The sequence below is a fragment of the Alligator sinensis genome, unplaced genomic scaffold (genome assembly GCF_000455745.1).
Source record: "Alligator sinensis unplaced genomic scaffold, ASM45574v1 scaffold292_1, whole genome shotgun sequence".
Classification (NCBI taxonomy): Eukaryota; Metazoa; Chordata; order Crocodylia; family Alligatoridae; genus Alligator; species Alligator sinensis.
The window spans coordinates 720,928-743,795 of NW_005842509.1; the positions used below are offsets into that span (position 1 = coordinate 720,928).

Sequence of the window (22,868 nt, forward strand, 5' to 3'; positions counted from 1 at the left end):
GTGAGAATCGAGGGTGCCCTTGGGCCGAATTGGCACGGAGAGAGGGCCTTAAGGAGATCACGGCCCTCCTGACGGACCCCGCCGTGACAGGGTCCTTTCTGCTAGTGTGTGTGTGTGTGTGTACGTACGTACATACATACATACATACATACATACTAACTATATAATTTTTAAAGAGCACAGTACAACATATTTAACATGGAGCGACATTTCAAATGACATCCAAATGAATGATCTTTATTGTAGAACATTTTTGTAAACAATGTTTGTGGTGTTTCCTGTTGGCGCCAGTATATACAACCCTCTTTGACTACTAACTTTGGAGCAAGCCACATATAACTGTCCATGAGAAAAGCATGGTTCCCTTAAATAATCACTGTAAGCCCCAAAAATGGTCAAATGAAAAATAACCTATGTATAATTTTCTTCTGATGGTATTCAGTGATCTTGGAAGATTGAGGGTAGATAGGACCAGTCATTCTTGAGTTATAAGCGAATATACATACAGACAGACACATACTTCATTATATATATATATTGCTTTCAACATGAAATAAGCAAGTATTGTCTTTTCACTAATTTAGTGTGTACCTAGTGTCAAATGAAGAGGTTTTGGAACAAAGTCGTAATGTAATCAAAAGTCACCACAGCCAGATTGTATGTATTCAGAAGTTGTAAGGAATAAGCACCAAGCAGCTGAGCTGCTAAATAGGCAGTTTCTCATTTAGGTTGGCCATGGATCCTAGAGGACTGGAAAACAACAAATACTGTACATCCATTTAAAAAAATGCTTTAGGAGTGTCTCAAGTAATTGTACCCCAGTTAAACTTATAGCTGTACCTAGCAAATTCATTGAAACGATCATTACAAATGACCGTTACAGGAAGACAATGTTTTGGGTCTAACCAGGATGAGTTTTGCAAGAGAAAATAATAATCTTAGAATGTTTTGAATGTTTCAGTAAAAAAGTAACTAAAGGAGAAGCAGATGATGTAATTTATTTAAACTTCTCAAAAGCCTTCAACAGGATTGCCCATAAGACTACTAAAACAGCTCAGGTTTCATGGGGTTAGAGACCAAGTGTTGTCATGATCAAAAACTGGACAGGAGGCAGAAAAGACAGAGCAGGAGTATATGGGCATTTTTCATCATGGAAGTAACCCTGGGATGCCTCAAGATTCCACTCTAGGTCCCATGCTATATAATATATCAATGATCTGGGAAAGGGGTGATTAGTAAAGTGGAAATGTCTGTGGGTAAAACAGAGTATTTAGAAGAATATGAATCAGAAAGGACTGTAAGGAACTACAGAAGAGACCAGCTCGAGGTAGGTTAATGGACAATATGATGGCAAATGAAACTCAGTATGGACAAATGCCAAGCAGCGTACATCAGATAGAAAATGTAAACTAGTCATGAATGTTTCAGGGTTCTAATTAACCATATTAGCTTAAGAACGGGAATTGGTCACTCTACAAGGCAGCTCACTGAAGACCGTCTGTTTCACCATAGTCAAAAAAGCAAGCAGGAGGTTAAACTGCGTAAGGAATGGGTTGGTGAATAATGCTGAGATATTGTAGTGCCTTGCACATAAGCCAACTGATGCACTATCAGCCACAATGCCATGTGAAGTGTTGGTCAACCCTTTACAAAACAAGGATACTAGTGAAGTAGATGAGGTTCAGAGAAGAGCAACTAAAGTGTGGGAACATAAAAAAGTACATAAAAGAATGAATGATACAGGAAGCTGGATTGAGAATTACTGTTCTTACTGCCCCCGCCCACTGATTGAAGGGCAATCTGAAAAATTCAAAGGTAAGAAAGTCAAAATCAATAGAAGCAAAGGTTTTTTTCACATGTCACGATTAAACTGAACATGTATATGGATATCACAAATATCCAGAATTCTCGTAATCAATTATGACAAACTTTATGGCAGAGATACACTTTCTCCTTCCGGGCTTAAGATTGACCTTTACTCTTAGACATTAGGATGAGACGTAATGAAGGGGGGGAAATATCCCAGATCTGCCTTTTGTCCAGTTAAGAAACAGCATTTCCCATTTTTAATATTTTCTAAATTGGAAATCTTTTTCTCCTGAATTGGGTTAGAAAGCCCAAACCTTAAGTGATCAGTTTAGTTGCTTGTAATTCAGTGATGAACAATAGTGTAACTATGAAAAAAAAAAAATTTTCAATCTTAGTCAGCTACTGACAGGTATTCCTTGGTTCTGTGGCTGATTGTCTTGATGTGAGAAGCCTCGGGGCTTCCAGGGTTTAGAGCTCTATTATCTGAATGTCCCAAAAGTCAGGAACCTGTATGTTTCCAGGATCCTAGGACAGCTCTCTCCCCAAGCTGTCAAAATTTCTTGGAAGCTGTCTCCCCAGGTTGTAGGAGTCACATAGTCTAAGGAGACAATTGGACCAAGAAGTGGAACTCATGAAGTCCTCAGTTTTGAAGCAGCTTTTATGGTGGGGCAGATCTGGAAGCCACAGGACACTGGAATAACTGAGTGCTTTAACTCTGAAGTAGATTGCATAGTAGGCGTGTGCAAAATGGCTAGTATTCACTTCAGATTCAGCCGATTCAGGGGATAGTGATTCAATTCGGAGAGTGGGCAGAGGTTGGGGGGCACTCAGGGGGAACTAGGGGAGCAGGCAGGGAATGAGGCCTGGCAGGGATCCTCCCTATGGTCCCCTCCCTCCTCCTCCAGCCCCTGCTTCCCCACCTCCTACTTACCAGCATGGAGTGCAGGTCCAGCTCCCTGCTGCAGCAAGCAGGGACTGCCCAAATCACCAAAGCTCTCCGAATCTTTTCCAAATCAATTCGGAGAGCTTCAAATCAATTCAGACCTTTTTATTGGTCTCCTGATTCGGATTCAGTGATTTGGCTACCGAACTGGGCTGAATCTCCTCTGAATCAAATCAGCACCCAAAGCTTCACACAGCCCTATTGCATAGCATTGTTGCTTCAGCACTAAAGACCTTTGGACCCAGGTTTCCAGCTCCACAGCAAGCCTTAAGAGTTCTGGCATGAGTCAGAACTTCCAGGGTCCCAGCTTCCCAACAAATATCCTGGAAGCTGTGAAAATCCAGAGCACCTGGTGCCATGGGAAGAAGCTTAGGAGTCCTGATCCCATAACTGAGCACGGGAGCTGGAAATCCCAGCCCATACGAACTCCTAAGATTTCCTGGCATGTGGCAAGGAGCCTAAGAGCTCAGGTTCAATCCAGGGTCTATCAAGGCTACCAGACTTTCATGGATGCTGTCTCTCCAGGTTGTAGGAATTGGGTAGCCCAAGGAAACAAATGGCCCAGGCATCTGGAAATGGTACAATAGTGCGGAGGCTCCAGCCTCAGAGTTGTCCCTATGTTAGGACCATGGATCCATGGCCTCTGGATGTCTGGAGGCGCATGACCCTTGGGCAGACCTACAGGTATGCTGGCAAGTAGCCAGGTGCTTGAGTCGGTAGAAAACCAATTAGGTTTCTATTAGAAACATGCCCAGTGTTCTGTCAGAAAAATTGGTTGAATTCAGTGTATTGCCCAAAAACACTTTGCATTTTGCCAAATGGATATTTTCTGTTAGAAGATTTCTAATGAGCTACAGCTCTAACATCTGCCTCTGAAGCATCTAGTGTTGGCCTGCAAAGTGACTAGTATTTGCTTTGGATTCCGATTCGGCCAATTCAGGGGACAGTGATTTGATTAGACGATGTGAATCACTGTCCCAAATCGATTCAACTGAATCTGATTCAGAGGTTCAGCCGCTGCCGAACTGGTCAAATTGCCGAATTGGACAGGCCCCATTCCCTACCCACTCTCCCTGTCCACCCCCAGCTCTTTAAAAAAAGAAAAGCCTCAAATTCACCAGTTCTTGCCAGGCGGTTGGGGGGGGGGGGGGGCAATCCCTGCTGCCTCCCACTGCCCCGTGCTTGGTGGGGGGGGCGCGCCCACGCCCCGTGCTTGGGGGGGGGGCTCTGCCACAAGCCCCCAGAGGTCCCAGGGCTGTGGCAGCAGCTGGTGAGTGGGGGCTTCTTTTATTTTTAGAGCCAGGAGCTGCGGCCAGGCGGGGCAGCCATGGGAGGGACTAGGGAGGCAGGCAGGGGATGGGCCTGGCAGGGCTCCCCCCATGGTCTCCTCCCCCCTCCTCCAGCCTCCCTTTCTTGGCCCCCTACTTACCAGCATGGAGTCCAGGTCCAGCTCCCTGCAGCAGCGAGTGGGGACTGCCCAAATCTCTGAAGCTCTCCAAATCTTTTCCAAATGTGATGTAATCTGTCAGTTCCTATGTTCCTCTATTTTCCGTATATGTAACATGGAGATAAAGACATTGCTCAATCTCATGGAGGTACTGTGAGAATTAATGAAGATTTACAAAGCACTTTGACATTCTCATATGAAAGGTGCATAAAAGTGAAGACTGCTCTTATTTAATGAGACCTTAATGGGGTCAGAGATTAAACAAACAAACAGGTGTAAGAAAGAGTCCACGTAGAAAATATTTCTGTTCAGCAATTATTTACGTGAATTATAATACAGTTAGCTAAGATTTGTCCTATAACTGACACAGGTGTTTACTGCTGTGATGTTTAAAGTTTTAGGAAGCATGGCTATCAAAGTGTGGTTTTATATTTTGCTTGGAAGCTAGGCTTAATAATTATTTTCAATTTCTAGGACAGTGTTCTCCTGGATACTACTCTTCAGATGGCTTTAAGCCGTGCAGGGTATGCCCTCTTGGTACATATCAGCCTGAATCAGGAAGGACCCTCTGTTTTCCCTGTGGTGGTGGGCTAGTGACAAAGTACGAAGGTGGTGTTTCATTTCGGGACTGTGAAACAAAAGGTGAATTTAAAAAATGTCTGCACTTTGTAAAATATGTTGCGTAGAAATTTATCCACAATTTGCCCTTTCACTGAGAAATTGTAATTGCAGAAGGATTTAAAGATCTTCCGAAAAACACAGATCTGTAAATAGTCAAGAAATCTGTAAACTAGAAATGATCTGCTGAGATTGTAGAGTCTTCTTCAGGGGGCATGCTACATGCAGTGCACAGGACCAATCCAAAACCCACAGGCAGCACTACAGGACAGATGTTAGGGCTCCACTGACCAGATCTAGTCCACAGGCTGTATCTTTGACACTCTGAACTAAGGAATTACAAGAACAGCATTATACAATTGAAATGAAATTGCACTTCAAGCATAAAAAGGATCACGGGAAAGAGCAGATGTGCAACATATTATACTCTGTGGGCGCGTTCAGACAAGCACACACGTGCCTCTTGCAGCATCTCAAAGCCCTTTGAGACACTGCAAGAGGCACATGTGGGAACAAAAAAAATGTTCTCCACACTGCAAAGTTGAAGCTCGGGGCAAAATTAGACCCTCCAGGGGTCAAAAAATACCCCGGGGGAAAAAAGTGGGGCAGGGCATGGTCCAGGACTGTGCCCTGAGGCAACCAGAGACTCAGTCCTCTACAGAGATGCTCTGGTAGCCAGCCAGAGCGTCCCTATAGCTGGACCTAGCCCCGGTGCTGAAGCACGCTACCTACCCATGCAAGCTGCAGGGACCTGAAACTGGCTTGCCAGGTAAGTAGAGGGTTGGGGGCCTGGAGGAGGGGGGAGGGGACCATGGTGGAGGACCCGCCCAGCCCCCACCCCTATTCATTCCCCCTGCCCCCGTTCGTTCTCCCCCGCTCCCCATTCATTCCTCATGCTCTCCTAGCACGCCCCCACACTCACTCACTCACTCACTCACTCACTGGCAGTAGCAACAGTGTTCAGGGCTGCTTGGGGTTTCATGGCACAGCCCTCTGCATGAGGGACAGCGGGGCTTGGCCCCAGTTGCCTGGCACCCCTGCTGCCATATCGCATGGGTGCGGCCTGGCTCAGCAGGTCACTTTGTGCTGACTCAGAGCTCCAGCCACTTGGGCTGAGCAGTGCTGAGCCCTGGGTGACAGCTGTTGCACCCCTGAGCTTCCAGACAGCACGCAGTGCACTGCCAAGCTGAGCCACACCCTCACAATACAGCAGTGGCAGTGTGGGTGCCAGGCAGCCAGGGCCGAGCCCGCTGCCCCACACCACGTGAGGGGACTGTGCCATGAGGCCCTGAGTGGCCCCCACTGCTGCTGCTACTGGTAAGCTGCGAGCAGTGCAGGAGGCTGGAGCCAGACAGGGGAGCCATCAGGAGCCTGGAGTCCACTGGGGAATCCCTGAATTATTTCCAGCCTCCTGATGGCTCCCCTGCTCATCTCCAAACACCTGCTCATTCTCCTGCATGTCTCCAGCCTCCAGAGGACTGGAGATAGAGCAAAAGAATGAGCAAGGGGCTGCAGACAAGACCCTAGAGACAAGCTGGAGACGTGACCCTGGAGATGAGCAGGGGAATGAGTAGGAAGCTGGAGACAGCAGGGGAATGTCTGCCGCTCATCTCCAGGGGCTCATCTCCAGCCTTCTGCTCATTCTCCTGTTCATCTCTAGCCTCCCAAGGCTGGGAATGAGCAGGGGGATGGAGATGAGCAGGAGGCTGGAGATGAGCAGGAGAACAAGCAGGAGGCTGGAGACAAACCCCTGGAGATGAGCAGGAGACTTCCCCTGCTGTCTCCAGCCTCCTGCTTATTCTCCTAATCATTTCCAGCTTCCAGAGGCTGGAGATGAGTAGAAGAATAAGCAGGGGGCTGGAGACCAGCGGGGAGGCTGCGGGGAGCTGCAGCCCCTTGGCGGGGGGGATGGGGGCTGGGACCCTGCAGGCAGGGTAGTCTATGTGATGTGGGGGGGTCTGCCATGTGGGGGGAAGGGGACTCACCCCTCCTAAGAAGCCCCCACACCTACAGTCCCCCCACACCTACCCACATGCTGACCTGCATTCCCCCACATCCCTCCATACCCACCCACACCCACCAGGTGATGAGGAAAACAAAAACAAACATTGAAACATATAAATATTTAGGATGTATTTTATTATGATACTAGAGACACTGGTCAACTTCCAAATTGCTTTAACATTGTAAATATAGCAATAAAACATTGCCCATCTGATCAATCCCTCTTTCTTTCTTTTGTTCTAATTTTGGAAGAATGTCGGTTTTGGGGTATTTTAAAAAGTGAATTTGGGATGCTGCTTCAGCAGTCTAGCTGACACAAGGGGCTAGTGTCCCCAGATACTAATTGCCCAGGCCCCAGAAGCTCCTGAGGGCAAGTAGCCCTGAACTGCTGGCCAGGGAAGGTTTTTATACTACTGGAGCCAGCACAAAGCAGGTTTTTATACTGCTGGCTCTAGCTCCCCCTGGCTGCAGATCTGGGAGAAGCCAGGAAGGGTTATTTTGCTCCAAGTGGAACAATTTGCTCCACAACAAAGTGCATGTCCAGGCACATGCATTGAGGCAAAAAATCCCAGCTCAAATTTGCACTGCTTCTATTTGAGCTGCTGCAAGTGCATGTGCTTGCATGTGTGGATGCACCCTGCCTGTTTTCACACTGCAGCATAAATGGTTAGGAAAGAACTTATTTAACCATATACCTATGTGCTTGCTTGAATGGGTACAAATTGCATTGTCAAGTGCCTGGTAATTAAAACGTCTCTTCTGCCATTTCAGAAGGCATTTGTATTGTTGCAAAGAGTCATCTGCTCCTATTTGCAGGAGCAAAGCATTCACCCTGTTTAAGAGTGATAAATACAACATTACTTTCCTCTAAGTTTATTTTTTGCACTAGTCTTTAGAATGTGACTCCAGTTAAGGGTTCAATGCAAGTAAATAATGCATTAAAACTCTTTGGAGTGGGGAAATTACTGAGCACATAAAGGGAAGGGGAAGATGCCACTGCAGCGAAGATGGTTACTTTCTACAAATAACATATCTTCATACCATACAGTGCATTGTTCTCCTGGCCATTATTACAACTCCACGACTCACAGATGTATCAGATGTCCTGTTGGAACCTACCAACCTGACTTTGGTCGGAACTACTGCATAACCTGCCCTGGGAATACAAGTACAGATTTTGATGGCTCTACTAATGTTACACACTGTAAAAGTAAGTTACATTAAGTTAGTTATGAGACCAAACCAAAACTCTAGACCCAAAATAATCCAACCTTTGGGATATTCAGAATTTCAAGATGAAGCTAATTTTTTGCAGTTTAGCAGAAACAAATAATTCTACTCACTGCCAGAACTGTGAAAAATTATAATGTTAGTGAACAACATCAAAACCTGGAAAAGAAGCACTGGATACATGTAAAATATTTTGGCATTAGTTTAATTTGGCATCATGCACAAAATAATTAAATACACAGAGCTTTTATAAACTTTCCAGACCATGCAAGTTTCATGGAGATTAATTTTCCTGTGAGTCTCAGTGGGCGCATCTACACCAGACGCTAACTGCACAGTAGCCTACTAACACTGCACAGTAGTGTGCCAGGCAAAAAAGTGCTAATACACTACTGCGTAGTAGTATTGGGCTACTGAACAGTAAGTGTCACTACAAACCTGTGCACTGGTGCTACTGTGCAGTAGCGCGAGTTACTGCACATTGATTTAGTCCTTGGTTAGCCAAGTACTAAAGTTAATGTGCAGTAACTACAGCTTATTAATGAACATGTAGATGCACCCACTAGAAATAAAAATACTTCCAGTGGAATTGGCATGAGAGCTAGTTATAAAATACTGTGAGATATAGTCAAACATGATACAAGTACCAGGTAATATTTAATTACAATGAAATCTGCATTAAGAGTCTCCTGTAGTAATCCTCCCCCTATCTTAAATTACCGTTAAAAATATCCCCCAAGGATTACACTGCAATTTTATTTGACCTTTAAATAGATGCCAATCTTTCTCTAGGCAATGAGGTTTTGCTGGTCTCTTTCGTATTAATTTAAGACAGTTTCACTATAAATATTGAATTAGATCTTCAAAACTAAAAAGATTTGTTTAAGATCTATCCTAAATTTTCAATCTGATTATATGATATTTAAGCACTGAAGTCCCTGGTCACTTCAACTGTAATGAGAATTAATGAGATATTTGTCAGATAACTAAGACTAGTGTAATTGTCCTGTAAAATCAAGTGATCCCATTAATTTTGCTCTCTGTATTGATGTCTTTCCCCCAGCCAAATTCTATTATCCTTGTGTACTCACTGAGGCAGCGATTAAGAAAAATGCTTAAACATATATCTAACTTTAACCATTTTGAGTAATCCCCCTAGGCACCTGAATAACTGCTTGGACAAATAATGCATTCACACTGTTTCGTTCCCCAGTTTAAGTTACAATGCTCCTATACACATGCACGGAGCAGCACATTAATCAAGTCTTCTGGAGAAATTGATGCGCTCCAGCAGCCTTCTGCATGATGTGTATCAGCATCCCCGTGCATCTCCACGCTGAAAAGATGGCAGCAGGAGCTCTTTGAAATAAAACACATTTGATGAGCTTTAGTTCAAGGCATCCCGCTGCCATTTTTTCAGCTCTGGGACACTGACACATAATATGCATGTGCTTTTAGTTAGCGCAGCTCGCTAAATAAAGAGCCCAGCGCTTCATCCCACAGCACGTAAAAATGCCCACAGTATCCAGAGTAGGCAGATAACCACCTGTACCTAGGGTAGCCACTGTAGTAGGCACTATTATCATATGTCATATGTTGAAGGAGCTGATTTGCAGAGTCATAACAGGGCAGCTTCATACCCTGGGTAGCAGCAATGTATGGGGCAGCGCTGGCTGCTGGAATCATGGAGTGGCCAGCTGCCAGCTGTAGCAGTAACTATTTTTGCCCCCTATCTCCCAAAGGCAATGTTAGGCTACTGCTGGTTTGCAGACTCCAGGATAGAAGTGAACATCCAACACCTACACTGGTATAACTTACCTACATAATTCTGCATTGGATTCCAGTAAGTTACACTAATTCAGGCCTAGATGCCATGTTTCCTTCCTTCTTTCATTTTTTTGTGTGCATAAGGGAAAGTTACACCAGTGTGAATGTGATATGTGTCCAGTAACTTTCTGAACCAGAGCTGGATGGCATGACTTCAGTGGGAACTTTCAGGATCAAGCTGTTGCAGCATCTGCTAGGCAGATCACTTTTGATTCTAATAACCAACAATTTTAATAAGCAGCAGCCAAGTGAAGGAAACAAAGTAAAAAGCTTTCATGATATCCCATTCAGGAACACTTGTGGTACTTCATTGTGTTTTACTCAGTTATTACAGTAGCTTACAATAAGCTTACAATCTACCTATGTAGTGGACAAAGACACAGAGCGATAGTGTGAACAGAAGTGGACTAGATTCTAATAGCCAGCTGAAAAGGATCATATTCATAAAGATTTGGATGTTAATATGTGGCTGATTTTATAAAGTGAACAGAAAAGTCAGATAGTACAATGCTTTTGATGTTTAGTTTTGGTGTTTTGACTAATATGCAGCAGATTGATTCTATTATTTTTTAGAATACATTTTCTTCCTTTATTTTTTTCCTCCCCTTTCCTGCAAAGGGGCAAGTGTGGGTAGCTAAACCCTGAGTGTTTCTCAATATAACTTTGATAGTCACCATTTTTCAGACCATGTCATTGATACTGTCCCATTTTTTTCATTACTTGGGTTTTTTAAATAAATATAGAACAGAAGTCTTTTACTTTTTACCTTTTAACAACAACAGACCACCACTTGCAACCCAGCTACTGATAAAATGACCATTATTGATAGAACATTTCTGGCTGCTTGCAATACAACCCTATACATACAGCCAAGGGTACAGCTTGGCCCTCGCATTAATAGTGCACACATAGCCCTTTCCATGTGGAAAATAGTTTAACAACTTCCAGACATTTTAGTCAGGCCCAGAAAGCAAGCATATTACTCCAAGCTTTACAAATAAGGGTAAACAAAGAGTTTACGGATTTGATCAACCCCATAGAGAGAAGTCATTGGCAGGCCTGGGATGAGCAATTAGGGTTCCTGCTGCTGAGTCTGAAATGCCCATAAAACTGTTTTAGGGACTGAGAGAAGTATCCTGGGTGAGTGGCAGAACAGAGCAGAGATATATTAACATATTAAATCTCCTGGCACAAGAGGCAGTTGTGCAGAGCAATTGTATGCAGATTTACAGCCAATTTTACATATCCACAAGTGTTCTATCAGTTTCCATTAAGTATTTACATTTTTTGATGAGTGAGTGAAACTTGTATATCTTGAGGTTCCTCAAGCCCTGAATGTGCTATGTCAAGTAGCTGCCACAGGAAGATTAAAAGCCTTCAGCTACTGTAAAAAGCTGTTAAGCACGAGAGAGAGAGCCAGGCACTCTTAAGTCTAACCCCAGCTGGCTACTTAACAGAACTGTGATTTTGAGAGAATCACTTCACTTCTCTTTATCAGCTTCACCAAGCATTCCCCTGTTTTCCAAGAGTTGTGTGAGGCTTAGACAATGTCTGCATTGTACTTTGAAGAGGTAAAATGTTACTATGTGTACTGAGTCACTACAACCCTGCCATGTGAATAACCCTAATTTAACTGAGAGTTTCAGTTACAGGATTTAACTTACTCAGGACTGCCCCAAAATATTATCACTGCACTTCTGAATAAATGGCATTCCTCTTACTGTCATGATTACAGAGTAGCCAGATTAATAAAAGCGTAAGAATTTGTGCTAACAACTTCTGCCTATGATAGGATGCTCACTGGAAATCTAAATGTATTGGACAGTGTTTTGTTCAGTGAGTAGGGCAAGCTGGTTTATCGTTAATAAGGAGTTCTCATAAAGAGCTGGGCCAGATGAACACACACACAGATTTGGAAAATGATGTGGCCGAATTGGTGTAGCCCCCTTCTCTCCCTACCCCCTCTTTGCTTCAAAGTTGTACCTTTTTAACTAAAGAATTATGTGAAAAAAATCATGGTCAAGAGGCTGTGCACCCTCTTAAAACAAAAATGTGATCTATCACTTTACTCTACATTGACTGGGAACAGGTTTAAGCTAAGTGTGCCTATGTAGCTTGTACTAGTTCATTTAAGTTAGGTTAACATTTCAGTCTAGTTCAATTAATCCAGTTTCAATTCAACCAGAGCAATTTCTGTATGCAAACATTCTCAGTTGATATCAGGTGCAGTTAAACCATTCTGAGTGCATCTTAACAAGGAGATTGGACCTATTTAACTACATGAGGCAACATCAAAAAAGTTAGTTCCACACTGGTAAACCTGAGCTTTAGGTTTGCAAATCAGTTAGCAGCTGGCTCTCAAGATTAAGTACTTTTTTAAAGCCCTTTCATGTAAGGAAAGGGACAGCTACAGAATGTACACAGATCTAAAGCTACAGGGAAGGGTTGACCTGTCCATGACAAGTCCTAAAGAACTGAAGGTACTTCAAAGCAGAAACGCTAATTTATGTTTCTTCACAGACCAGCACTGTGGAGGGGAACTTGGAGATTATACAGGCTATATTGAATCTCCAAACTACCCTGGAGATTACCCAGCCAACATTGAATGCACTTGGAATATAAACCCACCTCCCAAAAGGCGAATACTCATTGTAGTTCCAGAGATATTCCTTCCGATAGAAGATGAGTGTGGTGATGTTTTAGTAATGAGAAAAAGTGGTAAGTTGCCTGTCTTGAGTGATTCAAATGTTTACATCAAAGGGTCTGAGCAGAATATCCATATGGAATGGACAGGGTCCATCAGTTCAATCAAATTGGACAAGTGCTTGGGAATGAATTAATGGAGAAAATTGTAACTAGTGTTAAAAAGTTATGTTAGTGTGGTAATTATCATATGTAAAATGTCCTGGAGGAACTCACAGGGCTGGATCCTATTCCACCTTTTAGGTACCTAAGTGGACTTTGTCACCTTATTCCACCCTGTTCTATTTCTGTAATGCACCCTCATCTTAACCTCAAGACTAAGCTACAAAAAGCAACACCCAGGAATAGGAAGTTTCATAACCTTTTACTTAAACAATTTTCCAGTAACTCAAACCAGGTGGAATAGGATCTAGTCCCTAATGTATTCTTGTCTGACCACATCTTGCATGATGCAAACAAGCCGATCTTCATGGAAGTCAGTGCTTTCCACCAACTGAGAATATGACCAGTCACCTAAGTTTATCTTAGCTCATGTAACTTCAGTTTCTGTTCTTATTACAGAGGCCCTGATTATGGTTCCACATTTAAGGTTAAATACAAGTTTGCATGGCAAGCAGAGATTCAGCCATTTTATTACATATGAAGAATGGAGGCCCACAGCATTCTTTACAACACTTAGGGTGCTGACAGACGTGGAAAAAAAAAAAGACAAAACGAAACAGTGCTTTACCAAAAGAGGCATTGTGTTAGTCTGACCTGGTTCTCCAGCATCTGTATAGGTTGGGCACTTTAGCAGTGCTTTTGGGGGTTTTTGTCTAATGGCTGGTTCAATCAGCTATTAGATAAAAGTGCCAAAAAGCACTGCTGAAGCTCCTGATCTATACAGACACTGGGCGAGCCAGGTCCAACTAACATGATACCTCTTCTGGGGATGCACTGTGTTCAGTATGGGTGCAGGCTGAGCTGAAAGTCAAGGGCTGTTCTGGTGGGGGAGCTTTCACATCTGTAAGCAGTCTTTGTCTCTGAATGCAACCCTGACTATGCCAGTAATGACTCCATTAGGAAAGGAAAACAAGCAAACAATATATTTAAAAATAAAATTTAACCCAAGCTGAGGCCATAGACACATTAAGCACTAATTATAATCATGTGTGGTTACACAGTGGCAGCATTGCAGGACAGAGTTAAATCTGTTTGGGAGTTTTAACTATGTATATCTATACCTGTAATGTGTGTTCTGAGTTTCTCAGGCAGACAAGGTTCCTTGGGTGAATTTGATATCTTTTATTAGACCAACCCAAATAGTTGGAGAATATTTATTAAGCAAGCTTTCGGGTTCAAAAACCCTTCGTCAGGCCAAGGAAGTTTCAGCAGTTGGTGTGTGCTCTTCCTGGATGGAAAGTAAACAAGCCAGGGGCTGGGCTGGGCTGGGCTGGGCTGGGGAGTCAGTTGCCAGGCGGATTATAATGTATCAAAAATCCAATGTCTATGTTTAGTCCATGATCTCTAGTATCCAGGAGGTTGATGAAATGGAGCTCGTAGGCTCGTCTCTGGGAAGCGTTGTGTAAATTTCCCTTGAGGATCAGGACTGAGAGAGTGGCCCTCCTGTGAGAAATGTGCCCCCACCAGTAATTGGGTATTTCTGTCTTTGATGAATTTCTGGTGTGCGTTCATTCTGGTGCGCAGTTGTTGCTTGGTCTCTCCTACATATTTTCCATCAGGGCATTTGGTGCATTGGATGAGATATATTACATTTCTGGAGGTGCAGCTGTAAGATCCTGGGATGCTGATGGCTCTGTTGTGGGGTGTAGTAATTGTGGGGGTGGTGGAGATGTGTTAGCAGGTTTTGCATTTCTTGTCATGGCACGATCTGGATCCTTTTGGTGTGTTCTGGGCTTGAGGAAGTTTGCTTCTGGTGATGAGGTTAGCGAGGTTCGGTGCTTGTTTGAAGGCTGGGATGGGTGGCTCTGGGAAGATCTTTAAGTTTCTCATATGTTTCAGTTTCATTTTGAGTCTTTTAAGTTTGTAATGGAACTGGTCAGAATAATTTTTATAGAATGGTATTCCATCAGATTATATAGCTCTGTTTCAGTTTAAAACACTTAGGCTGCTTGCAGGCGTTAAAAAAAACAAAAAACAAACAAGAAACAAAAAACCCAAAAAACTACATTTTATTTTAAACTCGGCACATTTCCACACTGAGTCCAGCACATGCCCAGAAGAGGTAGTGCGTTAGTTGGACCCAGCCCACCCAACATCTCCATAGATCAAGCACTCTACTGGAACATTTTTGCACTTTTATCTAATAGCTGATTGAATTAGCTTTAGCTAAAAGCACCAAAAAACCCAACTGAAACACCCCATCTATACAGACACTGTGAAGCCAGGTCAAAGTAACATGCTGCTGCTTCTGATAAAGGGCAGGTGGGTTTTTGGGTTGATTTATTTGGGGGCGGGGGAGGGGGGGAGTTGTCTACAAGCAGCCTTAGTTAAATAAGGTTGATTTTTTTTTTTTTCTGCGAATTTTGTTTCAAAAGAAAACCAGGGGGAAAAAACTGGGCAATTCTGAAATGTTGCCTGAAGGTCATACAGGATCTGATCCAAAATGTATTCATGTCACTAAGGTGCTTTTCAAAAACTTCACTGAAAATTGGATCAGCTCCATAATATCTAACATTTGTTTAATTCAACACAGAAAGATGTTTACCTAAATTATCAAAAGGTAGTCTTTGAATTAGGTTAAAAAAAAAAAAAAGCATTTAAATCTTTTTAAACCTGGCTCCACTTTAAGGTTGCCATCTTGTCACATTATTCCTGGATTGAAGATTATTCTTCATCACCTCACTGTTAGTGCTTCTGGGGTGTCTGTGGGATCCTTCTAGGGCTCCCAGACTGTCAACTGTATTTTGATCTTGCAGCATGAGAGTGCCTTTCAGGTCCTAGTACATTGCAATCTGACGGTCAATCTTGTGCTATTGAACTAATTCATCCATTTGGAATTTTTACAAGTGCTCATATAGCACAAGCTTTCTAGGGCAGACTGTCCCATTCTAATATGTGAAAACAGTGCCCCAGGGAGCTACAATAATACAAGTACTATTAATAATAATTTGATGCTACATTCCCACACTACCTTGGGGAAGAGAGAAATGACCATAGTCTTCTGGGGAGAAATGTCTCCTGTATCTGTAGAAAATCCTAGCCTCTCTTATGAGAATATCTAGTTCTTTAAGGGAAAGATATGAATGAATGAATGTACTATAAGTTTGACATCTCTGTTCTTCCAGAGCAAAGAGAGAACAAAATTATACTCTAAATATTTCTCCTGTCTGTATTTAATTTTGTAGCCTCTTCTTCTTCAATTACTACATATGAAACCTGTCAGACATATGAGAGACCAATAGCATTTACCTCCAGATCACGAAAACTCTGGATTCAGTTCAAATCTAATGAAGGAAACAGTGGCAAGGGATTTCAAGTCCCCTATGTGACTTATGATGGTAAGGCTGGAACCATTTTGTATCTATGTACCTCATTTGAATTTGGAAAGTCGTGATTCACTGTCATGTTCTGACTAGAGAGAAAAGAAGTGTGAAATCAACAACTTGATGTGACTCATTTTTGTTTTTTCAGTTAATTATTCTATTATTCCCATGATTTTCCTGATGATTTATTAACGTTTTATTTCTTATTCCAACGGGTTACACAAAGACCTTTGGGCCTGATACAGCTACCAAAAGGTAGTGAGATCTTTGAGATTGAGCACAATGATAGGCTACTGCAAAACAAAGGCAGGTTTTACCATGCAAATGATGCTCTGTCATAATTGCCTATTTACATGGTCTTTACACCATGGTAAATACAAACTAGACCATGATAGCTTGTCCCTTAGTCAGAAGCAACTAAGTTACCACAGGTTAGTGTACATCTACTGTGAGATAAGAGCACACACACGTGTAGTCACAGGAGAATGATGCACAAAGAATCCATGCCTTTTGTTGCCCGTAATAACATATCCACACGCCTCTATCCTTTGTTAATTGTTCCTAATCCTAACCACAATAAGAATGCTCCTATTACTAGTAGTTCTATATTTATAGACAGGTCTGGGCTTCAGTCCCCACCTCTTCCTATCTGTATTCCCCAGCCTGCTCCACCTCCTGCTTCTCATCTGCCATGACTTGATGGTAATAGGTATGTATTCAGAAGGAGGCTGAGGGAGGGGGCAAAAAGGGAAGCATTCTCATTCTTCCTGAGAAAGTAGGGCAATCAACTAGTTACCTCAGGTGTCTGTACATGGAATGCATGGAGCCTGGGAAACAGGCAGAAAGAACTGGAAGACCTTGCACAGTCATGGTACTATGACATGACTGGAATAAGAAACTTGGTGGGATAGCTTGCATGACTGGAATATTGTCATGGATGGGTATAAATTGTTCAGGAAAGACAGGCCAGGGAGAAGAGGAGGAGGAGTTGCACTTTGTCAGTGAGCCATATGACTAGTCAGAGCTCCAGTATGATACTGGAGATAGGCCTGTTGAAAGTCTCTTGGTGAGGGTTAGAGGGGAGAGCAACAAGGGTGGTAGGGGGTCTGCTGTAGACCACCAAACCAGGAGGATGTGGTAGATTAGGCTTTCTTCCAACAGCTAGCTAAAGTTTCCTTACCACCGGGCCTGGTTCTCATGGGGGACTTCAGTCACCCTGACTGTCACAGGACACTAAGGTGTGCCTGTTCCTTTAAAGGCAGAAACTGCCTAGAGAAAGGGCCCTAGGAGCCAGGCAGAGCCCCCACATGTGCAGGTTGCTGTGGCAGCAAGCAAATGAGGGAATTAGCCTGCACCTGCACCCAGTCAGCTGACTGGAAGAAGGCAGGGCCCTGGGCACATATAAGCCCCAGGGCTGGGATTAGAAACTTAGTTCTCTGGCAGCAGCCAAGGGGGAAGAAGCTCTTGTAGAGAAAGCTACTTGGAAATGCTTGACTGCCTGTTCTGCTGCTGGTAGGATTAAGGGGCTATAAGAGCTCATAAGTGCTTGTGGGTAGGCACATTATACTGAGAAAGAAGCTTGCCTTCTTAAAAGGGATAGTGTACCTCAGGTTACTGTTGTGTTGTAGCCCAGGGACTTGTGTTTTCTGTTATTTATACCAGTGGACTGGCCTGAGGCTGTTGGGGAGGAGGAGACCTCATTGGGGCACACTACAGTGTGGAGAGCCCAGTACCAGTGAGGGCGCAGTGACAGGGCGGCGGAGAGCCCAGCACCAGTGAGGGTACAGCGACAGGGGCCAACAGCCCAATGACAACAAGAGGCCAAGCTAAATCAAGGACTCAGAGGGACAACGTGTGAATACCATTTGTCAGGCATGGAGCATAGTAAAGGCGTGGCTTTGGAGCCGCACATCTAGCCCCATAACGCTTAGGGTGTCTTGAGAGGCACTGACTTTGAGTGAGACCTGGCAAGGGATCCAAGATCAGCAGGATCTAGTGGGGTTCAAGAGGACTGTAACCACACAAACTCATGGGCAGCCCCCCAACTTTTATTTCAACCAACAAGACATGGCAGGAAAGATTAGAAGGCACCTGCAGGGCGAAGCAGGCATGGTCACAGACCCCTAGGGTCATCACAGCCATCCCTGGGAACCCCCGCAATGTGACACTGACATCTGCTGGGTGAGCAATACAGCAGTGCAGAGGTAATCCAGGAAGTTTTTTGTGGACAACTTCCTGGTGCAAGAACTACAGAAGTCACCTAGGGGCCATGTTCTTCTTGACCTCCTGCTCACAAATAGGGAAGAATTGGTGGGGCGCATACTAGTGGATGGCAGCTTGGACAGCAGCTACCATGAGATGATTGAGTTCTGGTTCCTGAGGAAAGGAAGGAGAGAAGCAGAGTACAGACCCTGGGCTTCAGAAAAGCAGACTTTGACTCACTTAGGGAACTGATGGGCAGGATCTCCTGGGAGGCCAGTCTAAGGGGGAGAGGAGTCCAGGATAGTAGACTGTACTTCGAAGAAACCTTACTGGAGGCACAAGACAAACCCTCTTGATGTGCAACAAGACTAGCAAGCATGGCAGAAGACCAGCTTGGTTTAGCAGGGAACTCTTTAGTAAGCTAAAACACAAAAAGGAAGCTTATAAGAAGTGGAAACTTGGACAAACAACTATGGAGGAGTAAAACAGTATTGCTCAGGCATGGAGGCCAGAGACCAATTGGAGTTGCAACTAGCAAGGAACATGAAGGGTAACAAGAAGGGTTTCTACAAGTATGTCAGCAACAGGAGGAGGATCAGGGATAGCTTGGGTCCTTTACCAAATGGTGGAGGCAACCTAGTGACAGAGGATGCAGGAAAGGCTAAAGTACTCAATGCCTTTTTCACCTCAGTCTTCACAGGCAAGGTCAGCTCCCAGACTACTGCACCTGGCGGCACATTTTGGGGAGGACGTGAGCAGCCAACAGTGGCAAAAGGACAGGTTACGGACTATTTAGAACAACTGGATGCATACAAGTACATGGGGCTGGACAGGATGCACCCAGTGGTGCTGAGGGAGTAGGCTGATGTGATTGCAGAGCTGCTGGCCATCATTTTTTAAAACTCCTGGTGATCAGGAGAGGTCCCGGACAATTGGAAAAAGATAAATATAGTGCCCATCTTTAAGAAAGGTAAGAGGGAGGATCCAGAGAACTACAGACTGGTCAACCACACCTCAGTCCCTGGAAAAATCATGAAGCAGGTCCTCAAATAAGCCTTTTAGAATAGAATCATAGAACCAGAAGGGACCTGTATGATCATCAAGTCTGGCCCCCTGCTATGGGCAGGAAGTATTGGGCTCAGATGAGCTCAGCAAGGTGCCTGTCCAGCCTTGTCTTGAACACATCCAAGGAGGGCGACTGCACCACCTCTGCTGGGAACGTGTTCCAGATTCTGGTGACCCTTACAGAGAAGATTTTTTTTCCTCATATCCAACCTGAATTTTCCCTCTATTAATTTATGCCCATTGGTCTTCGTCCTCCCTTGAGGTGCCTTCCTGAAGAGTTGCTCGCCTAGTTCTTGATGCTCCTCCATGAGGTACTTGTAGGCAGCTACCAAGTCACCTCTCAGCCTTCTCTTCCTCTGAACAGGCCCAGTTCCCAGAGTCTCTCCTCATAGGGCCTGCACTTCATGCCCTTAATCAAACAGGTGGCCCTACTTTGTACCCTCTCGAGCTTTATCTATATCCTTGAAGTGTGGTGCTCAGAACTGGGCATAGTACTCCAGCTGAGGCCTCACCAATGCTGAATAGGGAGGGAGGAGTACCTCTCTGGATCTATTGGCCACACAGCAGCTGATGCATGCCAGAGTTTTATTGGCCCTTTTGACAGCCTCATCACACTGTTGGGTCGTATTCATCTTCCAGTTGATTGTGACCCCAAGTCTCCTTCAGATGTTGTGCCAGTCAGTAGGCCACCACCCATTGTATAGTTGTGATGAGGGTTCTTTCTACCCAGGTGAAGGACCTTGCACTTCTCCCTGTTAAACTTCATCTGATTTTGTTCCACCCTTGAGTCCAGTCTGTCAAAGTTCTCCTGGATTTTTGCCCTTTTGTCCCTCATCCAGATGGTTAGTGACCTGGTTGTAGAAGGACACAGGGTTCATGAGGCATGATCTTCCCTTGACAAAGCTGTGCTGGTTGCTGTTTAACACCCCATCCGTTACCAGCTTGTAGTTGATAGCCTCCTTAACCAACTTTTCAAAGATTTTACCTGGGACTGAGGTCAGACTGACTGGCCTGTAGTTTTGCGGGGTCATCCCTCTCCCTTCTTAAAGATGGGAACTGCATTGTCCCTCTTCCAGTCATCTGGGGACCACTCCCAAGTTCCACGACTCTTCAGATAGCTTGGCCAATGGTGCTGCTATGAGTTCAGCCAGGTTTTTCAGGACTCTTGGGTGCAGGTCATCTGGTCCAGCAGACTTGAAGATGTCCAAGCATTGTAAAAGATCCTTCACCTGTTCTGGGCTGACTTCATATAGGCTGTTACCTTCCCCTTGTTCCCTGGGCCTCTGGTCAGATGAGCAGCCCCCCTTGGATTTCAGGAATAATACAAAATATGCTTTCAGGAGTTCTGCCTTTTTGCGTGTGTCAACTGTGGACTGCCCCTGGGTATTCAGTAGAGGTCCCACAGTGGAGCTCAATTTTTTTTCTTCCTCCCTATGTATCTATAGAAGGACTTTTTGTTGTCCTTTATACCGGTTGCCAGTTTGATCTTCAGGTCTAACTTAGCTTTCCATGTCTCATATCTGCAGGCCCTGGCAATACGAGTGTCTTCCTCCCTGGTTGCTGAGCTGTTCCTCCATTGCATATACACTTATTTTTTCTTTATCAATAGCTTGCTAATATCACTGGTGAGCCAAGCAGGTCTCCTGACTCTCTTCCCACTTTTTGCCTGTGTGGAGATGGCATGTTTTTGAGCCATGAGAATTGTCTCCGTAAAGAAGCACCATCATTCCTGCACACCCAGATCATCCAAATGTCAGTTGCAGAGGGCCTCTCCAACAAGCCTCTTGAGTTTGCCAAGATTTGCCTTCTTGAAATTCAGGCCTTCTGTTCTGGTAACTAACTTCCCAGTCTTATGGTGGATGGTAAACCTTATCAGGTCATGGTCACTGTCGCCCAGAGTACCACCAATCCTCATGTCGCCTATGATGTCCTCCCCTCTGGCCAGCACTAGGGCCAGAGTGACCTTGCCCTAGGCCCTTCCACAACCTGTGTCAGAACAGATCATCTATTGTCCCCAGAAAGTTAGCTGACCTGCTGGAGGCAGCCAAATGGTCTTCCCAACAGATGCCTGGGTAGTTGAAGTCACCAATGATGATCACAGGTCTAGTGCTAGCTGCCTCTGTCAATTCTCCTGAAAATGCTTAATCACTCCCCTCATCTTGGGAGGAAGGCCTGTAGTAGACTCCCACCATTAGGTCTCCCTCTTCCGGTCCCCCCTGTAGCCTGACCCAGAGGGTCTCAAGGTAGCCTTCCCTGCTGTCAAAGGTGACCTGCAGGGATGGGTACTGTGCTTTCACATAGAGGGCCACACCTCCTCCCTTCTTCCCAATCCAATCCTTCCTATGAAGCCTGTAACCCTCAATATTAACTGCCCAGTCATGTGTATCGTCCCACCAGGTCTCCATCAACCCAATTAAGTTGAATTTCTCATCGGCCAGAAGACGTGCCAGTTCCTCCTGTTTATTTCCCATGCTTCTGGCATTCCCATAAAGCATCTGAGCTTCCCCTTAGTCACCTCAGTTTTTCTATCATGATGTCTCTGCCTCCAGATGCTAGAACCCATCTGGACATCCATGGTTTGAATGCCCTCCTGTGCATCATTGTGGCTAGTGGATTTTGCTTCCACAGTGGAACCTTCTCCCTGGCCCCCAGACGTGCCTAGTTTAAAGTTCTCAACAAGTCAGTGAAGAACCTCTTCCCTCTGCCCATGAGATGAATGCTGTCCCTTGCGTGGAGGCTACTGTAGCTAAACTGCACACCAATGTTGAGGTATCCAAAACCCACACAGTGACACCATCTTCTGAGCCTTCAGTTGACCTCCTTGATACACTCCTCCCTCCAATGGCCATGCCCCCTGACTGGGAGCACTTTTCTAAGAATTTTGAGGAGAAGAAGGTGATTAGAACCAGTCAGCATGGATTCACCAAGGGCAAATCATGCCTGACCAACCTGATTGCCTTCTACAATGAGATGACTGGCTCTGTGGATGCAGGAAGAGTAGTGAATGTGATATACCTTGACTTTAGCAAAGCTTTTGGTATGGTCTCCCACAACATTCTCACAAACAAACTAAGGAAGTACAATTCGGATGAATGGACTGTAAAGTGGATAGAAAACTGGCTAGATTATTGGGCTCAAAGCGTAGTAATCAATGGTTTGATGTCTAGTTGGCAGTCGGTATCAAGTGGAGTACCCAAAGGATTGATCTTGGGGTTGGTTTGGCTCAATATTTTCATCAATGACCTGGAAGATGGAATAGAGTGTACCCTCAAAACATTTGCAGATGACACTAAGCTGGTGGGGTAATAGATATGCTGGAGGATAGGGCTAGGATTCAGAGAGACCTGGGTTCAATAAGGAGAAGCGTAAAGTCCTGTATTTAGGATGGAACAATTCCATGCGCCACTACAGGTTGGGGACTGACTGGCTAAGCAGCAGCTCTGCAGAAAAGGACCTGGGGGTTAAAGTGGACATTAAGCTGAATGAACCAGTACTGCACCCTTGTTGCCAAGAAGGCTAACAACATAATGGGCTG

The 22,868-nt window shown here is 44.5% G+C and overlaps 1 protein-coding gene across 1 annotated transcript in view; it reads left to right on the forward strand.

The window, feature by feature from the left end:
• SCUBE1 (signal peptide, CUB domain and EGF like domain containing 1) overlaps positions 1-22,868 on the forward strand; it is a 356,000-nt gene that overhangs the window by 325,507 nt on the left and 7,625 nt on the right. The window contains exons 17-20 of the mRNA XM_014523611.2: positions 4,674-4,841; positions 7,870-8,031; positions 12,399-12,596; positions 15,929-16,081. Coding sequence (XP_014379097.1) covers positions 4,674-4,841; positions 7,870-8,031; positions 12,399-12,596; positions 15,929-16,081 — 681 coding nt within the window. The remainder of the gene's footprint in view (positions 1-4,673; positions 4,842-7,869; positions 8,032-12,398; positions 12,597-15,928; positions 16,082-22,868) is intronic.